This window comes from Triplophysa rosa, linkage group LG18 (genome assembly GCF_024868665.1).
Source record: "Triplophysa rosa linkage group LG18, Trosa_1v2, whole genome shotgun sequence".
Taxonomy (NCBI): Eukaryota; Metazoa; Chordata; class Actinopteri; order Cypriniformes; family Nemacheilidae; genus Triplophysa; species Triplophysa rosa.
The window spans coordinates 18,153,839-18,179,453 of record NC_079907.1 but is presented as its reverse complement, the minus strand read 5'-3'; the positions used below and the strand labels follow the sequence as shown (position 1 = coordinate 18,179,453).

General features: G+C 38.0%; 2 protein-coding genes across 5 annotated transcripts in view; both read right to left on the bottom strand.

The window, feature by feature from the left end:
* spag9b (sperm associated antigen 9b) overlaps positions 1–16,656 on the bottom strand; it is a 58,113-nt gene extending 41,457 nt beyond the window's left edge. For 3 of the 4 annotated variants that reach the window (XM_057357962.1, XM_057357963.1, XM_057357964.1), the window contains exon 1: positions 16,033–16,656. In XM_057357962.1, the coding sequence (XP_057213945.1) occupies positions 16,033–16,332 (300 nt within the window). In that variant the 5' untranslated portion in view covers positions 16,333–16,656. The remainder of the gene's footprint in view (positions 1–16,032) is intronic. The other variant, XM_057357965.1, reaches the window with a different exon arrangement.
* A 1,303-nt stretch (positions 16,657–17,959) lies between these two features.
* On the bottom strand, positions 17,960–25,225 carry daglb (diacylglycerol lipase, beta). Its single transcript, XM_057359342.1, has 16 exons — positions 25,067–25,225; positions 24,745–24,966; positions 24,345–24,496; positions 24,075–24,249; positions 23,487–23,751; positions 23,083–23,205; positions 22,338–22,465; positions 21,994–22,120; positions 21,044–21,127; positions 20,671–20,748; positions 20,424–20,504; positions 20,198–20,325; positions 19,570–19,638; positions 19,308–19,380; positions 18,964–19,214; positions 17,960–18,693 (listed from the first exon to the last, which is right to left on the bottom strand). The coding sequence occupies exons 2-16, from the start codon at positions 24,837–24,839 to the stop codon at positions 18,498–18,500; spliced, it is 2,025 nt and encodes a 674-aa protein (XP_057215325.1). The 5' UTR covers positions 24,840–24,966; positions 25,067–25,225; the 3' UTR covers positions 17,960–18,497.
* Positions 25,226–25,615: the final 390 nt, after the last annotated feature.

Genomic DNA, 25,615 nt, shown 5'->3' with positions numbered 1-25,615 from the left:
AAAATTGGTGTTGAAAATTAATATTTACTAATGTAAAAAGAAAAACAAGAAGAAATACATTATCATTGTATTTTAAGTGTAGCCTACTTTAAAGTAATATAAATATAGTATTATCCCACTTTATTATTATGTTTATTGTTCATTAAAAAGTAACTACTTTTTTACTTTTATTTTTAATAGGTAAATATAATTTGTCACACTATGTGCAATGTGAGCACCAAACCGAATCTCCAGGTGCTCTCTTGAGAACCAGATAGAAAAATGTATGTGCACCCCTGGATATTTTTACACAGCCCTACTTGCCACTTGAGAAAAAAACTGGACATGAAATGTGAATTTGAAATATTTTATTAGCTCATTTTTACTTAATTCGGTTTTAAGGTAAGAAACGACGTTCAAATGTCACAAACATTCAATTTGGTTTAATTATTTGTAAATATGTCATATATGTGATTAAAAGACATATTTATATTTAATTTTGTGTAATATTAAACTGCACCTGTCAAAATGATTTGCAGCATCCAGGTTAACTGGGTGTTATTAGGCCGCTTTCACATCTAGTTCGATTGCCTGTACCGAACCCTAGTTCGATTTCTCCCCCCTCCTCCCTCCCCCGCTGGTCTGTGTTCACATTGTAATTTTTGCATACGAACCACGGTGCGCTTGCATCATCAAGCGGCGGCCACGCACTCATGTTGCTGGGTTACCGCTGTGAAGGCGCCAAAATGGATGTAACTGCTCGCATCACTTTTGTTGTTCTTTTTTTGAACCTTTGGATTTGCTTGCAAAGAAAAGATACAGAAACACATTTGCATTTGTCTGCCGCAAAAGTATTACTATTGTTCCAAAGAGAGCGGGTTTTCCGCCGGAGATTTTTTTGGCGGAGGCAAGCAGAAATATTCGCTCTGCTTACAGTGCGTCTCGCCAGTCGTCAAGGTAAATGAGCATATATACACACACACACAAGCACACGCACGAAAAGCATGCGTTTTATGTCATCAATAGCGGTTCACTTCTGCGGTTTGGTACGATTGCGTTCATATCAGCAGTGAAGCGTACTGGAGTTCACATGAACGTCGCACCCCAGACCTCCCTTTTTAAGCGGACTCGGGTACAGTTCGCGGGTGCGCACCCGGGTTCAGAAGACAGCGTTCACGTCACCCAAACGAACCAGTTGTAGATATTGCATGTATGTAATAGAATTGTTTGGAGTAAATAATTAGAAATCAAGACATACAGTTGCAAGAAAAAGTAAGTGAACCATTGTCATTTTCCTGGTTTTCTGCTTAAATTGGTCATGAAATGTGATCTGATCTTCACCAAAGTCACAAATATCAACAAACACAACATTTCTAAGATGATGAAACTGACACAGTCATGATCTTTCATGTCTTTATTGAGCACACCCATTAAACATACATACAAAAAGTAAGTGAACCAGTAGACTTTTAGAGGCCATCCACACAGAGATTTTGTATCGCATCGGCGTTTCATCCACATGGATCCAGTCTTTTGAGCCTGAGCTATTTTTTTAAACCGGGTCCCAGAGTGGATAAATCTGAAAACGCCACCCTTACATTTTCGTGTGTGCAGCTGATCCGTATATTTTCTGAGACGATGATGTGGAAATGATTTGGAGCGTGCACATAAACTCCTCTTAAAATCTTCTTCTCCGTTTTTAGTGTATCTGTGTGACAGAATTACAGCGCCACATACTGATTTGGCATGTATACAACATTGTTTTGAGTCGGTTTAGTGGTTTCGTGTGTACGCAGGTATTTCTTTAGACGATGCCGTGAAAAGGAAAAAAAAAGATTGGATAGGGAAAGCTTTGGCTTCGTGTTTTTTCCCTGGAGAAGCTAACTTAAATTGTGAATTTCTCCTTTAAAAGCTGACCGCCATGTTAAAAAGTTCAGCAACAGTCTTGTGAACATATGTGTTCTCTCTCTCTTTGGTGCTCATCATATGATCTAGAGGACAGTGCTCATGTGACAGCTCAGCAGAGGAAGAGCGTCTGGCTGCATTCAGACTTAAGGCTCTCCGCTCACACAATATGCCCATTATGCCCCCACAGATAGAGGCTACTGTGTACCGCCACTCTATTGATAGAGCTCTCCTTAAGTCAACTGCGCCTTCATTTGACTTCCTCGGGGGCTTAGAGCCATTGCTGATAGCTGCCAAGACACAGGCACAAGATACGCTCTACTTTCAAGGTTTCACTCCGAGCTTGGGCTCTCACTTTTGTGATCTAATCTGAGATGCATGTATTCAGTAGCTCTGAACAGGGTTAGGCGGAGTCACATGAGGAGTGAGGACAGGCATAAGTCAATACGTGGAATTTAAAAAGGATCAAATGTGGAATTCAAGGCTTCATATTTACCCGTCAGTATCATCTATGTGTAGCCTAAACTTTCTGTTTATTCTCCTTCCCCTATAAGGTTTACGATGGCTGTGAACTGGTCATTTGTTTTTCAAATAAACTGCTCAAAACCACTCCCAAAAGATAACTGAAGTCTCGGTCACTGTGGCTCAACAAACGCTTTGCTCACTCACTGACTCACTGAATCAGACTGATTTCTGAATTAACATCTGACTCACTCACTGAACTTCAAGTGAGTACAGTTTGTATAAACAATGGGTAAATACTGTATGCCCTGTTTCCTAGCATTAAGCGTATATCAGGAAACCAGCATTTCAAGAATAAGATGTACCTCTGGTTTAGTAGTTAAGGTTTTATGTTTAACCTTACACTAAAATAGTGCTATATAGCACTAAAAGTGGTTATTGGCTCGTAATCATAGGGGAACCACTTTTAGTGCAATATAGAACCATATTTTGGTGCTTCAGTGTTTCTTCAGCAGTTCTTTGGGATGACTTCGGTGCTATATAGAACCGCTGAAGAACCATACAGGGGCTTAACAGGTTCTTTATACGGAAACGGTGCTATATAGGCTTTTGTATTCAACTTCCTAGTGAAAACAGGACTGAAAGAGCATTGTAAGGTTTCTGAAGTCACTCGGAAGCCTGACTAATGTGTCTAAACTTAAGCCACTATCCTGACTGGAGAACACAACTCAGGAAGCTCTTAATTCCGGTACACTTGAAGCCCTTCCCTTATGTTTCCTTCCACATTCTAGAAACACTAATGCTGCAATCCTTAGGTCAGACTCAGAAACATCCACAAAAGTATGCAAATGCAGACGTGAACGTTGCAAACACAATGTCTCATTTTACATCGCTAACCTATGCTTTAGTGTTTATGTAGGTTTACATTTCCGCTTGTCTCAAGCTACCACTAGTTTTCGCTTAGTCAAGCTGCGGCATTAATTTCTACATGACACAGTGTGTAATTGAATATTTACAGCTCACCACTGTTTTTCGAAACAGGCACATAACATGCCATGACACGTCACACTTTTGTTTTTCAAAGTCTTGTTCGAAGTTTGCTTGATTAACATTAGGGCTGTGCAAAAATATCGATACATGTAACTATCGCAATATTTTTTTTTCAATAGTGTATCGATAGTGATACCTCTACTATCGATATTTTTTTTTAAATCATGTCATATACATACGGCCAAAAGTAAGCGGAAGCGAGCATGGCAAAAATATAAGAACGCTTGGAGCTCTCAGAGCTGATGTGTGGGTGTGCTTTGGTTTTCAAAATAAGTCATGGAGTAAAGAGTTACATAAAATAATGCCGTTTGTAGGCTTCGCAAGTCATGACACAAGTCACTTGGCTACTGCAGTGCATTAGACAAAAAGTTTATTAAGAAAAGTAACAATGACATTTATTGTGCTTTCATGGATATGACACCAGCACATTTACAGCACGGATGAACCAGGGGTTTTATACTGCCCATGTTCAGTGTTTTAACTGTAACGCACCACAACAGCCAAGTGACTTGCGTGAGCCACCTTATTCCCCTGTGCTACCCACTTGAGGGGCGCAATCCACAGTTTGAGAACCCAAACCTCTGATCTAAAGGTCCATGCATCGCACATCATGGCCACTCTGCAGAGGTAAGGGATGTTTTTACACTTATCCTTACAGAAAACCCCCGGTGGTGCACAGCATGTTGTATTTCTAGCTCTACTTTTTACATTTTCTATTTGAAGTATTGCAATATATCGCAAATGTGTATCGTATCGAAATACATAGCAATATATTGTATCGTGACCCATCTATCGTGATATGTATCGTATCGGGAGGCACTTGCCAATACACAGCCCTAATTAACATAATATGCTAAATATAGTCAACTAATTCAAGCTACAATCACATTATCCAGGATTTTACATAAATCCAGACTCAGTAAAGTGCTTACTTGGCATTTTAAAGTCAAATTATTGCTTAAAGTGATAGTTCAGCGAAAAATGAAAGTTTTATCATCCTTTACTCACCGTCTTGTCATTTCAAACCTGTATGACTTTCTGTCTTCGGAATAACACAAAAGAAGATATTTTGAAGAAAGTTGGTAACCGAACAGCACTGGCCCCCATTCACTTCTATTGTATGAACACAAAACAATGCAAGTGAATGTGGGCCAGTTAACAACATTACAAGAGGGTGAATAAATGATGACTGAATTTTTATTTTTGGGTGAACTAATACTTTAAGTCTAAATTAAAACTTTTAAACTGCATGTAAACACTCGTTAAGGCCCGGTCAGATTGCCCGCGAATATTCGGTGCGAATGTTCGTCGTGATAACATTCTAGAACAAAAACAATAGATTCTTATGAAGCCTTTCATATAGACCGCGAATATCCACGCGGCAAAAATGCGAAGGTTTTTTTTCCCGTCTAGTGCGACGAATCTTTCCCCATTCACAAAGCGAAGAAACGGACCGTCCAATAAGAATCGAGCATTTTACATCACGCGCCTAGAGCCACTGAGGGTGCTAAAGGCTCAGAAAGCTGTTGTGAGAGAATGGATGTAGAGTTGTTACTGTCGTTGGTGTCAGAACAGACAGAACTTTTTGAAAAAAGTCACAGCGACTACAAAAACCAGGACGAAAAAGAAGTTCTGTGGCATAATTTGAGGTGGCATTCAAATATAAAAGTATAAACAGTATATATAAACTAATACATATATATATATATATATATATAATATTTCATATGAATACAATTCACATGTTATGTTGTAGTATGGGATATTACAAATAAATTGGCGGTACTAGTAAAAGTCATCAAATACAATCAGTTTCTTCAAATTTCTTTATTTTAATTTTTCTTTATATACAATAACTAAGGAGTTTTGCTTGTAGGTAGAAAGCACAGGCACATGTAAACAAACATCAAGTCAAGTGTACACATATTTTACAACTGTTTAAATAGTACAGCTGCAATGCAAATGCCATTTGGTAACTAATTAACCCCCAGACCATGGTCCTGAAGTAACGATAAAAACTATCGCGGTACAGCTTTAACTCCTGGATCAATCTATTAAACTCCCCGTGCTCTTCTCTCTTCTCAAGAATAGGGTGAACCCAATATCGTCTTTTTCTCTTTCTTTGCTCATTCAGGCAAAAAACAATAAACTCATCTTCGCTGCTGCTGGAGAAATCCATTTCTTGTTCTGCTGTTGTAAGTACGTAAAGCAAACAGTACTAGTAGCCTGTATTGCTACGCGCTAAGCTTTAAGCTTTTCTTCTTCTCAGCAGCCGAAGCCTGAATAGCGGTTGAGTGCCACCTAATGTTTAGGCGTGAAATGTATTCTCCATCAGCGCCATCTACCGTTCGGGCATCAAATAGAAGAAAGCGAATGTTCGTTTCGTCGTTGATATGAAAACTTGGTTCGTCGGGTATTCGTTTCGCTTTTTCGCATCTCCCGCAATCTGAATGGTCCTTTATGCTGCGTTCCCACCAGACGCGAATGAAGCGTTAAGCGCGAGTGATTTTCATGTTAAGTCAATGGAAAGACGCGATTAGACATCCTGCGGCGAAGGAATTTGCATCTGTTGTGAAGTGAATTTCAGGCGCGAATGATGCGAGTAATCTCAAAATGTTCAAGCGTCCAACTACGTGCAAATAGCACGATTTATTCGCGCAAGTCACGTCTGGTGGGAACGCTCAGTGGTTGAAAGTTTCCCAAAATGTCCACTTGAAGTGTTATTATTCAGACAGATTCCTACTAACATGAGGTAACTTGCTAAGCAAGATTCTCCTAAAACCAAGTGCTCCACCAACGATCAGCCTGGTTTATCATGTAACACTGGCATTTAACTGAAGTAGATGTTCATCTTAAGATGACAGTAATCAGTATTTAACATAGAAATTATTTCAGTCTGCACAACTAGTCATATTAATGATTCTTTGTCCATGTTGGCATGTGTTTTGTATATGTCACTATCTCAAACAAACACAACAGGAGTTCAGGAGTGCATTTCTAGTGACACCACAGATGCCCTGTGGGTAGGATTGGGTATCTCCAGGCAAAAAAAGCAAAACAAAAGTCTAGAGTTTATATTATACCAACACTGTGGTATAATGAACACACTCAGGCTCTAAAGAAAGCGGCCCAAAAAATGGAACGCATCTTTAAGAAAACTAAATTAGAGGTATTTCGTACAGCATGGAAGGATAGTATTCGAAAATACAACAAAGCCCTAAAAACGTCTAGATCCACCTACTTTTCATCACTAGAAGAAAACCAGCACAACCCTAGGTTTTATTTAACACAGTGGCTAAATTAACGAAAAATAAATCGTCAGCGACTTCAGATTCTGGATATCAGCATAACAGTGATGAATTTATGAACTACTTCACAAATAAAATCCAAGATATTAGAGAAAAAATTATAACAATTAGTGCTGCAATGACGCGTCGACGCTTCGTATTATTTATGTTTATCTGCTGTAATAGCAGTTTCTGCTCCCGGGCGTGTGTAAATTAATCAGCAGAACAAGAGAAAGTATAATTCAACCCGACAAAAAGCGATCGAGAGCCTCGGACGCAGTAAGTTAGTGAATGGACGGAGGAATTCCCCCTAACGTTGCCCCCGGAATGCAATCATCTCAGCATGGACACGCAATCACAAACGGACGGAGAGGGGCACGTAGATGAAGACTTTCATAATAAATTACTTTTTTGTAATTTACTTTTTTGTAATGTAAAACTACGCTTTACATTAATGATTTACATTAACGCTGTTGTACTAGTGTAAGTTAGTGTATGTGAACCTTTGCAGATTGTGACCCTGCATAAATTACTCTTAAGCTTCAAAAAGGACTGACTATCATGAAACCACCAATGCACTTTTTATGTCATTCGATAGCTTTATGCGAGGAATAAACCAATATAGCATAATGAAGAAACTCTGACCTCTGCTGGTGCTGTCTGTCAATCTCCAGTCAGCATGCGTGTGTACGGTGACGGTCAGGACGCTACGCTTTCCAACATGTTCCAATGTTTTCACTATTCTTCATAATGACAAGATGATAGTCTATGGTTTTGATTAAAATGTATTTTGCTAGAGACTGTGAGTTAACGTTACTAGCTGAGTGTAGCTTAGTTTATTAGAAGCACTGGAAGCGGTCTGAATATGTTGCGTCTTCATACGAAATAACTCTTTTTAAACCTCTGATTTAACTGTATACTGTCGGATTAAATGTCGGATGTGTTAAACATGTAACATATCATCTCTTCTCGTTGTGTTCTAACTATTATTTACTTTGGGGAGCAAAATGATCCCCAGGACTTCAGAAGGAGTAGGTGCTTTAAGCGCATCATTGTGCGTCCGGGATGAGCATAACTGTAAATAACGAAGCGAATGCATTAAGCGCATCATTCCGCGTTCCGGGTGCGCGTGCTCGCTTTAACGCCACTCTGCATTAGAGTCTTTTATAGTGATAGTTTTGTACAATAAACAGAGACAGATAGTAGTATTTTACTTTTACTAAATTATATTATGAGACTGAAAATAGAGTCGGATATTACTTGGAGGAAAAAAATACAGAGCATATATCATGCTCTAGTATTTCATATACACATTTTTTAATGTTTTTACATTTACATTTAGTCATTTATCAGAGGCTTTTATCCAAAGCGACCTACAGATGAGGGAAACAATGGAAGCAATTGGAACAACATAAGGAAAACAAAAAGCATAAGTGCAATATAAAATTTTTTTTTACCTTTGATACAGTAAAAGAATTAAAATAAGATGGTGATTTTAATGTAAACACGGATTAAAATGTTAAAACAACAATATTTATTTATAAAATGTAGTGGAGTAAAAAGTATGATTTGCTTTATAATGTAAGAAAATACTAGAACTTATTGTTTATTTGCAAAGTTTGCCAAAGGATTAATCCAAAAAAATCTTTATTAGATAAAAAATAATCATTAGATTAGTCGACAATTAAAATAATCGTTAGTTGCAGCCCTAATAACAATGCAACCAGAAGTGAAACCCGCTGAACAAACTAACTACAGCGCCACTAAGGAGAAATTTAAATTATTTTCTACCGTAGATCACGATGAACTGTCTAAAATCATTAGATCATCTAAATCAACAACATGCATGCTAGACCTATACCTACAAATCTACTGAAAGAGATGCTCCCAGAAATTATAGATCCTCTTCTTATTATTATTAACTCATCTCTGACATTAGGACAGCTTCGAAATTGTTAAAATCTTATTCATCTGACCGTTTTCAATTTGTAGCAATAAACAATGAGGTGTCACGCAAATCGCAAGTCCAGTACGGTGTACCACAGGGCTCAGTCTTAGGGCCTCTTCTCTTCGCATTATACATGCTACCTCTAGGAGATATAATAAAGCGACATGGAGTTAGCTTTCACCGTTATGCTGATGATACTCAACTTTATATTTCCTCGAAGCCTCATGAAACACAGCAGTTCTATCAAATAATGGAATGCATAGGCGATATAAAAATTGGATGAGTAACAATTTTTTATTACTCTACTAGGACAAAACAGAAGTGTTACTTTTTGGACCGAAAACCGCCATACGTAACAACCAAGAATACTGCTCAACTATTGACGGATGTTCCATAAAACCCTCGTCATCAGCTAAGAATCTTGGCGTTCTATTCGATAGTAGCCTGTCATTTGAGAGCCATGTCACCAACACCTGTAAAATTGCATTTTTCCATTTTAAGAATATATCTAAACTACGTCATATGCTGTCAATGTCAGAGGCAGAGAAATTAATTTGTGCATTCATGACATCAAGACTAGATTACTGTAATGCACTATTAGGTGGTTGCCCTGCAGGCTTATTACAAAAACTCCAACTGGTCCAAAACGCGGCAGCTCGAGTTCTTACACGTACAAAAAAGTATGAACATAGCACGGTTCTGTCAACCTTGCACTGGTTACCTATAAAGCATCGCATTTAGGGCTGAAACAATTCCTCGAGTTACTCAAGTTATTCGAATACAAAAAATCAAAGAGGCAATTTTTGTTGCCTCGAAGCTTTGTTTAATCCATTTAACTACAGTACACACGGAGCACTGCGTTTCCCCACAGACCATTGTTACTAACGCACAGCCCGCTAAACTCTATACATATTACAGGGCTCTCAAGTCTCACACATTCATCATTAGTTGTTCATTTTAAGAGACCTGTCTTGTTTTTTCTCTTGTATATTTAGAATTGCTCTTTAATAAAGAAAAATAATTATTAAGTTTATTTATTTTTATTTAGCCTTGTTGTGCACTGTCAAGCTTGTGCAGAGGCAGCAGCTTTTGCCAGAGGGGAACTGGAATCCCCTGGTTGGGCCAGGGTTCTCCTGAGGTTTTTTTTCTCGATTAGAGTTTTGGGTTCCTCGCTCCACCGTTTGCATACTGTTTTGCACTATTTGCCTGGCTGCGGGGGCTGCTTTAGAATTTTAAAGTTTTACTTACTTAATATTGCATATAGGAATTTATAGTCCGTTTAATATTTGACCTGTTTCTCTCTCCTTTATCTTAAATGTGTGCTTTCACTGTGCGTGCGTATCTGTGTGTGTGTGTGTGTGTGTGTGTGTGTGTGTGCGCGCGTGCCTGTGTGTGTGTGTTCATGTTTGTATATCCCGGTGGGGACCTAAACCTGAATGCACACCAACACATGGGGATTCGTGTCACCGTGGGGACCAAAACTGAGGTCCCCATGGGCAAAAAAGCTAATAAATTGTATAGAACAATATTTTTTAAAAATCTAAAAATGCAAAAAGTTTTCTAAGATCTTTAGGTTTAGGGATAGGGTTAGGGATAGGGGATAGAATATACAGTTTGTACAGTATAAAAAACATTACGCCTATGGACAGTCCCCACGGGGATAGTAAACCAGACATGTGTGTGTGTGGAGTGTTTTGTATGTGGGTATGTCTGTCTTCTGTGTTTTCACCTTTTTCTTGTTTTTACAGGTATAACTTTAATTGTATTGCTTACAGTCAATATGTCTCATGTACAGCTGCTTTGTAACAATGAAAATTGTAAAAAGCACTATATAAATTGAGTTGAGTAGAGTTTAAAGCAAAACACATGCTCATATGCCAGGCTCCTCACTTCAGCTGCTTTCAACAAAAGGTTACATGACCTGAGTGATCTCCCTGCTCCCAAGTTATAAACCTTGTATCTCCGATTAAACATGGTTTTGGGGAAATGTTGTGTTAATGTTGGTACACAACAGTATATGATAGCAATATAAGGTATAATACCAACTTTAACGATACAATGTTTAATAACTCAAAAATATGCAGTTTTTTTAACTTCCTGAAAAATAATGGTTTTGGAGATACGAGGATCCCGCCCGACAGCGACGATATATAACTTTATTTTAGTTAGCCTACTAATCATCATGACGTTCTCTTTCGCGTCTTGTATATGTTCTTACACTGTCAAATACACACGCTGTTATGTCAAAAACACAAAAGGTTCACATAAGCACAGTTGGCTGTGTTTTAAATGTATATCCGATTCCGCATCAAAAAAGAATTTGCCTTAAAGTGACAGTAACCTAATAAATCTGTGTCACTTATTAAACAGAAAATGAAAGTTTTGAAGCTTTATTTAGAGTCATTGCATATTTGTTTTATACAGTGAAGACAATAGAGGTGTAACGGTTCAAATTACTCAGTTCGGTTTGTGTCACGGTTTTAGGGTCACAGTTTTAGGGTCACGGTTTCGGTTCGGTTCGAATTGTGCTATGTTCAGGGAAAAGGGACTACTGACAAATAAAAATAAGAACAAATAATCAAGCTACAAGTAACAGCACCAATAAAACAACAGAGCAAAGCAGAAAATAAAATAAGATACTGTATATATACCTTTTTATCAAATAAAAATTAACATTGCATATATAGAAATGAAATAAAGATGAATCGTAATTGAAGTTACAGAAGCTATTGAGTCACAAGCAGTGAGTGATTTCCTTGACTTTGGAATATGGAATATGCTGCTGTCGCTTTAAGAGGAATGTAACAGATCCAGTACACTAATACTGTACACATGCATTGTTTTTCGTCTGTTTCGTCCGTTCATCATACTTAAGGTTTAGGCTTTTACCTGTCAATAATACAACCGTCAAATACTTGTAAATTAAGTAAATTGATCAGGAGTGAATTGAAGCCACCATTAAAATGCTATCAGTCATAGAAAAGCTTCTAGTCTGTTTTTTTCTCACTTGCAAGACTACAATAAAAGTTTACTTCTATGTTAATGAGATTTTGGTAGACTGGTTTTCACACTGAAATAATATTAAATTGTACTGCAGGTTATTTTTATGGTATATGCTTTAGTTTTTTTTAAAGTGATTGTGTTGTGGTGGTACATTTTACAAGTATTACCATGCTTTAGTTACAATTATATACAATAAAATATGCAATATGCAGATGCACTACAGCTCCCCCTAGTGTCTTCTATAGAGATGTGCAATAATTGCAATGATCTGAAACCATCGCGATGAGGTCAAACAATCGCGATGAGATGATTATTTAATAATCGTGACAGCCTTAGCGTCCCAGCGCTAAAAGATGCCATTCAGTGAAACTGATGCCTGTGTTTTGTTGGCAATGGGTGCGCACGTGCTTTAGTTCAGCCTACCCCTCCCCGTATGCTTTTGGAAAAAATCATACAGCTGTATTTATCTTTTATAAATGTGATCAAACTAAATACTCTTCGAAGATACAAAGTACACAATACTACTCTATAGGTCTCAAGATTAATATGAGATTGGCAGAAACTGCGTGTGTTAGTGCCACTTTAAGATACTCGACAAGAGGGGCATGTTGACCTACTTCGTGTGTGAATTTGTCCATTTAAAGGAACAATACGGCATTTTTAGGAGGATCTATTGACAGAAATACAATATAATATACAAAACTATTTCTTCAGAGGTGTATAAAGACCTTACGTAATGAACCATTAAGTTTGTAATACCTTAGAATAAGCTATTTATATCTACATACAGAGCGGTCCTACATACATTAAATTCTCCGCCATGTTTTGTACAGCAGCCCTAAACGGACAAACAACTCTACAAACTCGCGTTTTCTCTTCCTCTCCGCTGCGGTATCGCGGTGAAACGGATCGCGGTAAGATCCGTGATCTGTACGGATTGTGCTCTCCGGTGCAGAGCGCATGTGACCCGCAGATTACCTGAAAGTTTATTCATCATTGAGTAAAAGAATAAAACGTGCTCTCACTCTCTCTCCAGTTTCAGCTCCAACGCGCTCTCGCTCTCTCTCTCAAGTATCTGGACGAGTACAATATTAAAGCGGTTCCAGATAAACAATAACACTCAAAACTGCTCCGTCACACAGCTAATATTACAACAACAACATATCTTGGTATGCTAGTATGTTACTCACGTACTGACCCGAATCAAAGCAACCTAGTCGGGGGGGATTTTAAGACGATCATTCTCTCCAACCACTCTCTGCTGGAAAGTATCTCCATAGATATCTATGAGTATCTCTGCTAAAAGCCTTAGTACCGCGGGTCTTAACGCGTCTCTGCTGTAAAGTCTTTATAATATTAACACAGGTCCTAGCTCCTGCCTGACTTTTATCCTTCTTCTTAAACGTAAAATCCACAAACCTTTTATTTTATGTAATACATAAGTCATAGCTCTTTCTACACTGTTTCTAATGCCCGCAAAATCTCTTCCCTGCGTCAACATAAGAACGACATCTTTTTGTACTGTGGTGGCCACCGTCGTGTTTGGACTGAGCGATTCATGGCAAATCTATAATACAACGCTAGTGGCCGCTGTTAATTAAGAACTGTCCCTTTAAGCGCTTCAAAGACAACTCAGTATTTGCGCCAACTTTCCTTATGCGCGCTTCGGATCTTCTCACAGCGCGCAAGCGAGTTTTCTTGTGCATCATCTTGCACTTAAATGTTTAAATTGGCAAGGCTTGAATGAGTGTAGTTTAAACAGCAACGTGTGCTGTTCAGGTCTCACCTGCACTCGCGCGCTCACAACACCCAGGTGATGAAAGCATAAATGACTGGTCATATTACAGCATACGTCAATCCTATTTAAATTTGTCTACGTTATTTGATTTGTTGTAGGTATTAAATGTGTATCCATCGACAAACATACATTAGTTGAACTTTGTCAGTCTGTTTTACGCATTATAATTTTTAACGAACCATAAATGTGTCGTCAGATTTAAGATGCCGAACCGTTGGTGGAGAACCGTGCGGTTCAATTTTTACCGAGAACCGTTACACCCCTACTGTGCAATGTTTTATTTTTATTGATCATTCAGTTTTCATCTTGAATGCTACTGTTAAAGGGGTCATATGGTGCAAATACGTGTTTTTCTGTGTCTTTGGTGTGTTAGAAGTTGCCCATGCATTTATTAGACACGTAAAATTGCAAAAATTAAAGTGTCGGAACAAAAGATGCATTCTATCTAAAAGCGAATGCTCACCCAGACCTGCCTGAAACGCCTCGTGTAACCACATCCCCACAAATCTATGTCAGTTCGTGGTTTGAGTTGACTAAGACCGCCCAAATGTACTGTATACGCAAGTCAGGTGGACGTACCAGTCAGTACAATTGCTTTGGAACCTGATGTTCCAAATATGGTAAGAGGCGTTACATTTCCGTCACATGCTTGCAGTATTACACCAATCACTACGCACTGGTTAACTGGCCAATCATAGCACACCTCGCTTTTCAGAGCGATGAGCTTTGTAAAAAATCTGCGTGTTTCAGAGAGGCGGGGCAAAGAGGAGATACAAACATGCACGGTATGTGGAAAATACAGTGTTTTTTAACCTTAAATCGTGTATACACATTGCATTACATCTAAAACAAACAATAATATTTGTTTTAGCCGTGTCATATGACCCCTTTAAATATACCTACTTGAAACATTCAATTGTTGTTCAAAATTTTATTGTTCATATTTGTGGGATTATGATGATAAGTCTATATAACCAAAGCATTTTTAATACAGTGTAAAAGTGTAAAAATAAAATTGTGCAATATAAAATATAAAAATAATATACAAAATATGCATTAAAGCAGTTACAGCAGTTTCATGCAGTCTTCTTAATATTATTTCAAATTTATTTGGGGGCTGGTTATTGATCACCTACGGTACCGATGTGGTAACGATATTACAGGTATTAGATTCTATTACTGTACCGAAGCCAAAAGTTTGGTATGGACCAATGACTGGCGCTTGAAATGTGATTGTATTACTATTTTCACATCTCCATATAGGTATAGAAAGGGATTAACAAATACAGAGATTTATTGCATAATGTAATAGTTTTTGACTTCTAGCTAATGAGAAAACAATTACTAAAAAATAACTAATTTTGGCAAAGCCACATATGTGACAAATAATTTAATACTATAGCAATTTAGTTACTGCTACAACCAAACATACAAGTATACAGTGTTCTTGGTAACGTTTTAAAAATGAGACCGTAAAATTACACAAGGAGGTTATTAAGGTACCAGTAAATTGAATATGTGTAATATAGCTCAAATAGCCACAACTTTTTCTGGGCAGCAAATATTCTGAAGGCATTTGTAATTTAAGGCCCGTCCTATGATTTAGGACACATTCCTCTTGAAGCAAATATTTTCAAGTAGAGATGAAATGTACAACCTTTAAACCTATGGCACAAACAACCCTGTGTTTTATATTTTCACTGTCCTGTTAAAATATCTGTGTTCAAATCCACAGATACAGACAGTACCAGCGTGGTTCACTTGTCTGTGATTTTAAATACAGTAGACACTCTAGTCGTGTCTCATACAGCTATCGTGTGACAAAATAACCCAGAGTGCAGTTAGACTACATTACATCTAAAGACATATCTGACCGCTTACTTGCTTGTTTGTATTACAGCAACTCCATGTGCAATAAACACCTGCAATCATGACCCGTGACAGTTCCCTTTGTACATGTGATGACTTGACACATACAAACAGAAATGACATTAGTAATGTGACCCCTGAAAACGTATGTTCAAACAGTTAATGGGGCTGTTTTCGTCTGATTCTGTAGGGTTTGCCATGTTTCATTCCAGGTTGCCACTGAAAGTGACAAAGTGCCCCAAATCTGCTCTTATAAAGCAGTTACGGGGGGAAATTATCCTGTTAATTTATCATTATGAACTTCAGAAAAATGTTGACCAGTACAGTTGGAAAAGAGTATATGAACTATTGCAGGAACATAACTGCACTGTGGTGGATTCGGAATCCAGCACCACACAATAATAAGAATTACTGTAATGTTTAAATTATAAAAACAGAGGGCTTTAGGCAGGGTTGGAGGAAATATGTTTATGACTTTGCATTGAGTCATGCTAACACAGCAAGGCAGTAAACCATTAGGTTTAGTGTATTCAACAGATGACTTCATACACTTGCGTGCAACTTAAATGCACTAATCTGTATTCAATGTGTACAATGCGCTTTCATGTTCAGTGTCTGACTTCAACTCTCCCTGCTTTAGCATCTACATACAAGTGACTTTAATAACTATTAAACCTGTAGGAACAAGTAAAGTGGCCTAGTGTATCCCATGTTGCCAAATGTTTATGTACCTCTTCGGCGCTTTTCCTCAGCGCTTTCTCCCGTTCATACTGCGTGACAAGCTGCTCGTTATCCTCCTTCAGCAGCTCCAGCTCCACCTCGTGCACCTGGTTCTCCGCGAAAACAGAGTCCAAGTTCTCCAGAACCGCCACGACCAGCGGCATGAGCTCCTTGACCACGTCCTCGTCGTATTTGCCTATCATCCGCTCGAACTCGCGGTAGATTGAACTCGCCAGCCCGGACACCCTCTCGGACATCATGGAAGAAGTTCCCGGGTCCTCCTGGTATAGGACACCGTCCTCTAACTCCATGTTTACTTTGTCTCTTCCCCTCTCGAGCTCTTTAAAAAGTCTGACTTAAAGAAAGAAGCTCACGCTAGCGGCCAGCTCGAGCGCTAGCCGCCCGCAGTCAGACTGGCAACTGCCGAGATCAATTTACTTCGCGACGTCTGGCGTACGACTACATTTACGATTAACTTTTTTTAGAAGGACTTGAAGATAAAGTGAAAACAAATCTGCTAAACTACCGCGTTAATCCGTCCGAGTCTTCGGAGACAGTTATTTGACGGGGGTAATCTGTACTAAACGGGAATTGTTGTTAAATACAGTCCCGACAGGAGAAGTGTAGTGGAGCTGATCGTCACGTGATGACGTCACGCTCGAAACGCGGGATGGGCGGGAACGAGGGAGGGGAAAGTATTCCAGTATATAATTGACGGCGCCCACCTATGCGATTGTTGTCATGCTTGCTCTGGCAGCTGGTCGCACTTTCTGTACATGGTATACAAATTCCACAATGAAAATAGTTATGCAAGAAATAATCAACAGGTGATCATTGTTAATACAAATAAGTTTATTTAATGTGGCAACACCTGATTTTCACGTAGACAACATAAGACTACCCTTCACTTGACCTAAATGTTTCTCATGATTTTAAAAGCCTTTTGGTCTGATTGAATAAAAATAAATCAAGTAAAAGTTTGTAACATCATTTTAACTCATTTGTAAAAAAAGTCTAAATTCTCTTTATGTGGATAACAGATCAGTTTTGCTTAAAATGGACAAGACAGTTGGGTGCAGGTTGTTATTGAAAACCAAAAACACACAAAAAAGATAATCATGCACACATTTAAATGTTATTTTTTAAACTCAACTCAACTTTATTTATATAGCGCTTATTACAATTTACATTGTTACAAAGCAGCTGTACATAAGACATATTGATTATTGACTATAAGCACAACAATTAAAGTTGTACCTGCAAAAACAAGAAAAAGTTGAAAACACAGAAGACAGACATACCCGCATACAAAACACTCCACACACACAATATGCACACGTACTAACACACATAGACATAGACACACACGCACACGGACGCGCACGCACACACACACACACACACACACACACACACACACACGTACACAGACAAGTACGCGCACACACGCACTCAGTGAGAGCACACATTTAAGATAAAGGAGAGAGAATAAAACTTTAAAATTCTAAAGCAGCCCCCCCGGCCAGGCAAATAGTGCAAAAAACAGTATGCAAACGGTGGCGAGGAACCCAAAACTCTAATCGAGAAAAAAAACCTCCGGAGAACCCAGGCCCAACCAGGGGATTCCAGTTCCCCTCTGGCAAAAGCTGCTGTCTCTGCACAAACTCCAGAGAGCTTGCACAACAAGGCTAAATAAAATAAATAAGCTTACTAATAAGGTAAATTATAGTTTAAGATTATCATTCATAATCTAATAGCATTATATTATTAATAAATAATATAATATAAACCAATTAGAAAATGATTTAAAATACATTTATAGTAGTGGTCTCTTTTAGATGTTTGGACACCGCTGTATATAATGAAAATCTTTGTTAAAAAAATGCATGCACTAAACAATTTCATTGACTCAATTCTTTATAGAAAATGAAACCGGACTTTCTTCTTCGGCATATTTATTTTGCATAATGTGACTAAACTGAAAAGTGTATGAAGTAATGAAGTAAATGAAAACACAAAATGTTTTCATGCATGTGGCCTCAAGCATCAAAATCTAAATTCAATGATCTACAATCCATCCCTATTTCACTTTTCATTTCTTATAACCCAACTCGGATATGGCGAAGATACATCACAAAAATTGCACACAACCAGTACATAAACAATACTGCATTTTTTCCAAAGTCCAAACTGCCCATCTTGAACAATAAAAATGATTTTTTTATAGTTGAGCAAGGCAGCATTTCAAATGTCACATACAGGTTTGTTCCGATGGGGTGATGAACAATTCATAATGCCATTAAAAAGCAGACAAGCACATTATAATGGCATAATAAATACAATAAATAAATACACAAGAGCTAAACTGCTCTAAATAAAATGACTGAGGAAGCAGTCCAACACAGTCATGCTCCCAACAGTCTGTTTGTGCATGTAGCAAAGTCGGTTTAAAGATCAGACCCCAGGCATTAAGAGCTCAAATGACATTCAGGTGGCTGTTGCTCATGGAAGAGTGGCAGAGAGCAAACGGGTGGTCACGGGTAAGACTGCGCAGGGCCCGGAGAACCACATCGGGCATGTGATCGGCGATCATCCTTGGGCTGATCAGAACATTTCGGAATGCTGTCTCGCTGGACCACTCAGCGCGGTACCTCACCTGAGAAAAACAGTGTCTGTGAAAAGAGAGAGAGATGCTGTTAGTAAGGCAGAGCGTTGACTTAATCCAAAGAAACAACACAGGTGATTTTGCAAGCAAGCACTACTTTACTGCATTTACTCTGCTGCGTTTATTTTAGCAAACAGAAAAATCTGGTTTAATTTTTTCATTATTAAACAATTCAATGTTAATAAACAGTGAATAAAGTCTTGCGACTAGTTAAGTAAAGGTTCTAGTAAGAATAGTTTCTAATTTTACATTATGTATTTTGCTTTGGTCTTATTACCTGCGTGTGGGACCCTCCTCTGTGACGTGCATGATACGTCCAGGCAGGTACAGGGGTAAGTGGGTAGGGTGGGTGGGCGAGTCATCCGATGACAGGCTCTGATAGGTGGATGAGCGCTGCACTAACAGACTCTCCTCTCCTAGCAACGGTTGATTTAGCGCCTCCTCCCGACGGTTCTCCATCTCTGTGGGGAAATCATCAGGGGTTCCTCCAAACACCTCGTACCAGCAGCCATGCATTAATATCTTGTACTGAGAGACAGAGAAGAAAACAAATGACTGATAATATTACTGATATTTTCAAAGTAAATGGAGGCACTTTGGTTGTTTATTGCTTCATCTTACTTTTGGTTTACTGCAATTAGACACCATTTTTAATATTCTTCTTTTCAAATCTTCCATGTTTGGAATACTCAGTCTAAAAGGGAAAAACAGGTGGTTAGTTTGAGGAAGTGATCCTAAAACAAATAGAAGTCAGAAGGTTAGCATTACTACTCAAAGGAAGAACAGAAAGCGGCTTTCTAAATATAGCCATGCAATTACATTTGCAAATAAAACTAGATAATTGTCTGCCTGAAAACAGAGTAACAATTTTATTAAATCTCACCTTGGAACAAGGTCTTTTCCCAACACCACTGAGATGATAAACTGCTTTGAATAATCGGCCAGTGCTTTACTGAAGGGAGACATGTGAAGTATAATTTTATTACCAAAATTACCAAAAACTAAGCCGGAAATCAAAATATGAAAGGTTTTACAGTTTATATTTTCTTTACGCTTCCAAAAACTGTATACCACCATAGGTCACTTGTTTGATTCCAAGGGAACCTTGTAAGTCACTTTGGAAGAAAGCAGCTTCCAAAAATGTATAAATAAAAAATAAAGTATAACCACTTTACAGATGGTAACTTCCTATAAATACATTCTACATTCAACAAATTATTGTTCCTCTTTTCTTTATTTTCTACTTCTGCTCTATGTGTACTTCTCAAGCTTTTGTTATTGCTGTCTTGTGAGAATTGTTTGCTCATATGATACCTTTCAATGTTCCTCATTTGTAAGTCACACCTGATGAATGACTAAATATAAATCAGGTTTTAGGACCATCATAGTAACATTATTATTATCAAACACAGTTTAATACATTGGTTTTAGTAAAATTAATACAATATCTATATGTAAATACGCTTGTTTAAGTCCAATTGAAAATATTTAGGTGATGAGATTTGTAATACCTCAGAAGTCCCCCTGGTGGGGAGAAAGCATAGCACTCCAGGGTGGGATGTGTACTGCGTAGAAGTACAGCCAGCAAAGAAGCTGTTCCTGCTCCAAGACTGTGTCCTGTAATGACCAGTTTATACTCCTGCAAATACACACATATGTAACTATCATAGAAAATCCACTGAGAATGATGCTGAACGTTGACCAGTGGTCTGCCAAACATAGGTCGTGTAAACTCACAGGTGCAATGTTGAACGCCTGGCTCAAAATACCATCATTGACTAGTTTCTTGTAGATGTAGTTTGCAGCTTGAGATATGCCCTGCAATACAAAAAAAACTATTCAGTTAAACCAAACCAATCTGCACACACTGAGAGATTTGTGTGTATCATTCATCACAGGTTAAAGAAGATTTGTATTTGTGTATTCAGTTCACCAAATATTATTATTTGAATACTTCCACACTTTGATTTTGGTTGTTTTTTACCTTATGAGCATAGCAGGTTCCCGACACGCCTTCAACAGTGAAATTCTCACACTCGGCGGAGAGATCTGTCAACACATCCTACAAATACATGCATGCAAAGCAGTCACATACAAATAAATAATGCTGTATCACTAAATATCTAGACAGACCTTTTAAATCCTAGGTGAGCTCATTTCCTGAAATGGTTGATTTACAATTACTTTAACAAGCCCATGAGCCATAAAAAACTAAGATCTGCCAAGGAATGACTGCCAGAACTCAAGAAAACAATTTGTTTAGGGAAATAACATTCTTGACCATCTTGCACAAAAACCCTTAGGTCAATAAGGGTTTGTTTACCTCTTGATTTTCTGAGCATCTGAATATAACTCACCTTAAGTGAAAGAGTGCCCCTGACAGCGACCAGGACCGATTCTCTTTTATGATCTAATGCCACAAAAAATGGGATTTCATAGATCTGCAGGATAAAAGCAGGAATTCTGAATCAATATTAACACGTTCCCACTGAAATGATTCTGGTTCCCACCTCACATTTTCACGGATTTACTGAACCGGATGATGACACAATTTAGGGCTGTCAAACGATTAATCGCATCCAGAATAAAAGTTTGTGTTTACTTAATATGTGTCCGTGTATTGTGCAAATTAATTTTGTATTTATAAATACAAAAACATACACATAAATGTATATATTTAATACAATTTTGAGATGTTTTATTTATATTTACCAATAACTGAAATTACATATAAACACTTATTAATTTTTATATTTTATATTTTTCTTAAATATATGCATGTATGTGTATGTGTGTATAAACACAATGTTAATATGCACAGTACACAGACATATATTATGTAAACACAAACTTTTATTCTGGATGCGATTAATCGCGATTAATCGTTTGACAGCCCTACATCAGTTCAATCTTTATGACAACACTATGTGCTTTTAAAGCTATTTAATATATACGTAAAATAATGAAAGTACAAGCAGCAGTACAGCAGTACAAAGCGATTCATTTTAAAATGATAATAAAATAAAGATTCTTAATCTTATGACAATCACAAGCTGATTTTAATGCAATGAACAGAACTAACAAAGAAAATTTATAGCATTCAATTCGCTAATAATATTTTGAACAATATAGACATCGTAAACAAGCTTTGAGTGTTTGAGTGGAACCATTATTTCTGCCCCAAAACTTATTTTTCTGCTGTCAAGAATTGATAGGAAGCCCAGTACCAGTACCTCGCTGTTGAAAACGAGCTACAAGAGGTCATCAAATGTGTACTAATAGCAGAGGTAGAATCATGAAACATCACCTGGTTATGAAAGCTGATGTGGATGAAGTCTCTATACTGCAGACCTGTGCTTTGCAAGATAGAAGTAAAATGACAGCCAAGGTTGTCTCCTCCCACTAGGTCATACTCTGCATGGCGGTTTCCACAACTGAAATGTTTTATTAAATATTAAATGATTAAATATTATTTTTAAATACATACTTTTAAAATGTATTAATCTATAAAATCGTATGCAATGTTAAAAATTAAGATATTATTTCTTTTGCACTGGATGCACTAAATGGAATTGCAAAAGTAATTTCGATTTCTCCAAAACATTTTTTTTAACGTCAATTTCCATCAATTAATGTCTATTTTATACCCACCAGCCTCCACTGAGTTTGCAGAGTCCGGTGAGGGGGTTTGAGTAGATGTACAATGGCCAGCCATACGCCGCTACAGCAAACTGCAAAAAGTGAGCGGATTTCTCCAGTTCGACCTCCAGATCTTCTCTCTAGGCACAGACATAAAAAACAACTGTATATTTTACTGTGTGCAAAAAACTGCAAGACATTTTACTAGGGATGTAACGATTCACCGTGAGCTGGTTGAAAATCGGTTATAATGAGTGACGATTCAAATCGGTTGAGGTGTGAACTGAATCGCAATACATTTTTTGAACAGCAGGGGCCGCTATTTTCACTGCAAATCTAAACGTGGCATGCTGATATTTCTTAAATGCAAAAAAATCCAAGAAAAGCTCAGACAGTATTAGTTTGTTTATATTAAAGAGACTTTTTCTATTATTAATTTGTTATAAAATTGCAGTTTAGTTTTGTTATTTGAAATAAAACATTATTTTATTATACAAAGAAACGTGAAGCATTTAAGAAATAATGCAAGGGAAGTTGTTCATTTCTAATTTGTTTCAACTCATTTTTTTAAAATAAATCGTGAGTAAATCGTGAATAAATCGCATCATGAGATCAGAATCGTGACTCGCATCGCATCGTGAGCTGAGTGAATCGTTACATCCCTACATTTTACTGTTTATCTGTCAACGATTGCAAAAAATCTCCATCTCATATTTACTGCGATCAGAGCCAGGACACATCAAAAATGCAGACTTACAATGGGGGAAGAGGGGCTGTGGATCAGAACCTCATCAGGATCTCGACAGTGTTCCATTTTATCTTGTTCTTGATGAAGAAGCGCCAGACCAGCAGCAATGTCACTGGGTACCAGGTCTGTATCCTAGACACAAGACGGTGCTTAGTTTTAAAGTTATATAAAACTATCTTTATATTACCTTCTGCAAGAAGATCATTATTTGGTATGTCACTTGATGTTGTATGGGACAACTGACAAGTATTGTGAAAGACTGCATTACATTATGCACATAGAATGGGGCAAGCATACAACATTTCCCTCACAGACTTCCATTTCGTGCATTTTTGTACAATTTCCATTTAGGTAGGATATACTGCCAGAATTTCCTTTTGAAGACAAGTGAATTATATGGCATTGTCACTAACCAAAAAGAAGCCGCTGACCAGCTGGGAGATGCTAGAGAATGCGGCGCGGTGGTTGTCATCCTGAGGCAGGCAACAGCAGAGCAAACGTAGCCTACTCTCCCACACCCGTGCGGCCAACGTGCGTGCGCGGTAAAAGAGCTGAGAGGATTCACTGCTCTCCAGGTTTCTCAGGCCTGAATGACGGTCCAATGCAGCCGGCTTCTGGCTGCCCAGAGGGTCGAACACTATGAGCACGCCCACCACCATGGACAGAAGGATGACCCAGCTGAGGAGAATAACAACAGACCACAGTGACATCATTAGATTGCTAAATCATTCAATGCACAGTGCATACTTTATCCTTTAAAAGAGTCGAGTTGGAAATGGGTCACCAATGGTCAACGGGTTAACTGGTTGAATATCTGACGAGTCAACTGGAAGGTCAAGGAGTTTATCTAGACTTATTTTAATCTCTACTGTTTTACAGAGCTAAAATCATTCAACAAATGCACTGTCTGAGTGTGTTTTACCAGTGTATTTGACCCCACATGGCAACGTTCACCAAAATATTGACATATATGTTGCTCTGATGATGGATGTTTTAGTTACCTTGAAATCACAGCAGCAATCACAGCTCCGACCTCAGCTGGCTTACATCCTGTGCTACTGTCAGATACCCATACGGCTCCCAGACAGGCCCATACAAACTCAGGAATGTACAGGACAGCACGGAGATACACCAGGGCTGGCATAGAGCGTCGAGGCCCTGGATTCATTATGGTTCCTACCACAAATGACAGCAGCATTACATTGATTACGATCCATCACAAATATAAAGAAATCACAACTTTTGTTTGTGTTGTCTAATGTAGAAAATACCTTGAGCACTTATGTAAACAATGGCACATAGTGTCAAGATGATGATAGCCAGCAGAACAAGAAGAACCACAAGGTAATTATGCAAAACTGCTCCACCCTGACAGTCAAAACGTCCTTTATGGTTGGTGTATAGAACTAAGGTCCCGATCCACCTAGGAAACAAAATATTACAATTAGATTTGCACCATATAACATGTTGCTGCAAGAACCACAATTGCACAATTAACTCTCTCTCCTGCCACTCTACATTTATATATTGATTGTGATTATGGCACATGTATGAATAAATCATTCACTTACAAGTCATATTTGTATAAAGGCGTGTTTGCCAAAAATATCTCTGTGGGTTTCGATAAACAACAGATGTCATGCAAATGACAGTAGGTAGTTGGCGTCTTACCATAGAGCTCTGATAAATAACTCGAAGGCACCAGGAAACACAAGATCATCGCTGGCGATCCGCCATCGTCGTCCCAACACCACCATAGCAGGCATCTTGACAACACTCTAATGAAATCTGGATTGCGAAACCCTGCCACCGCCCAGACCACGAGATTTATATGTCCAGATATTAAACAGCTTCTCTTTGCGTCTGCCTGCTAGCTAATCTGAAAGCGAAAGCCTGTCATATTGAGATAGATCAGAGGAGCCGAATCAAATGACAGGTGAACAGAGAACAGCCCGTTTCAATTTTTACCTAAATGATATCTAGATTTTCTTACACAGTCATGAACGACATTAAACATTACAACAACTTATAACTTTCCCAGTTTGTTATCGCTCTTCGGATATTGATATTAGGACATGAAGATATTTAATATCCATACGATTACAAAGGTCTGACAAGAACGACAGCAGCGCTTCCCTTAGTTGTTTTCCTGTTTCTGTGCAACGTTAAAATGTGTCCGTAGGATATAAAAATCCTACAACAGAAGTTCCGAGCGGGACACCAACAATGCAATGTCACGGGGAGAGATTTTTGAGGTAAAAGGAAAAGGAGAACTGGTTTTCCATGTTGAAATTATCAAGCCGTAGCCGTACAGTACAATATGGCATTGCATTTGGTCTCGTTGCGTAGACTTTAATGGAAAACGAAACCTTTTCTCGCTTTTTCCACTTTGAACAAAATGTAAAAATTATAAAATTAGAATTATTTAAATAAAATGTATACTTTATGTATGTATAATTGTTTAATTAAAATGAATTATCATAAAAATATAAAGGGAACATTTAGTAAGTAGAATCATCAAATTTATCACTGACCTAAATAA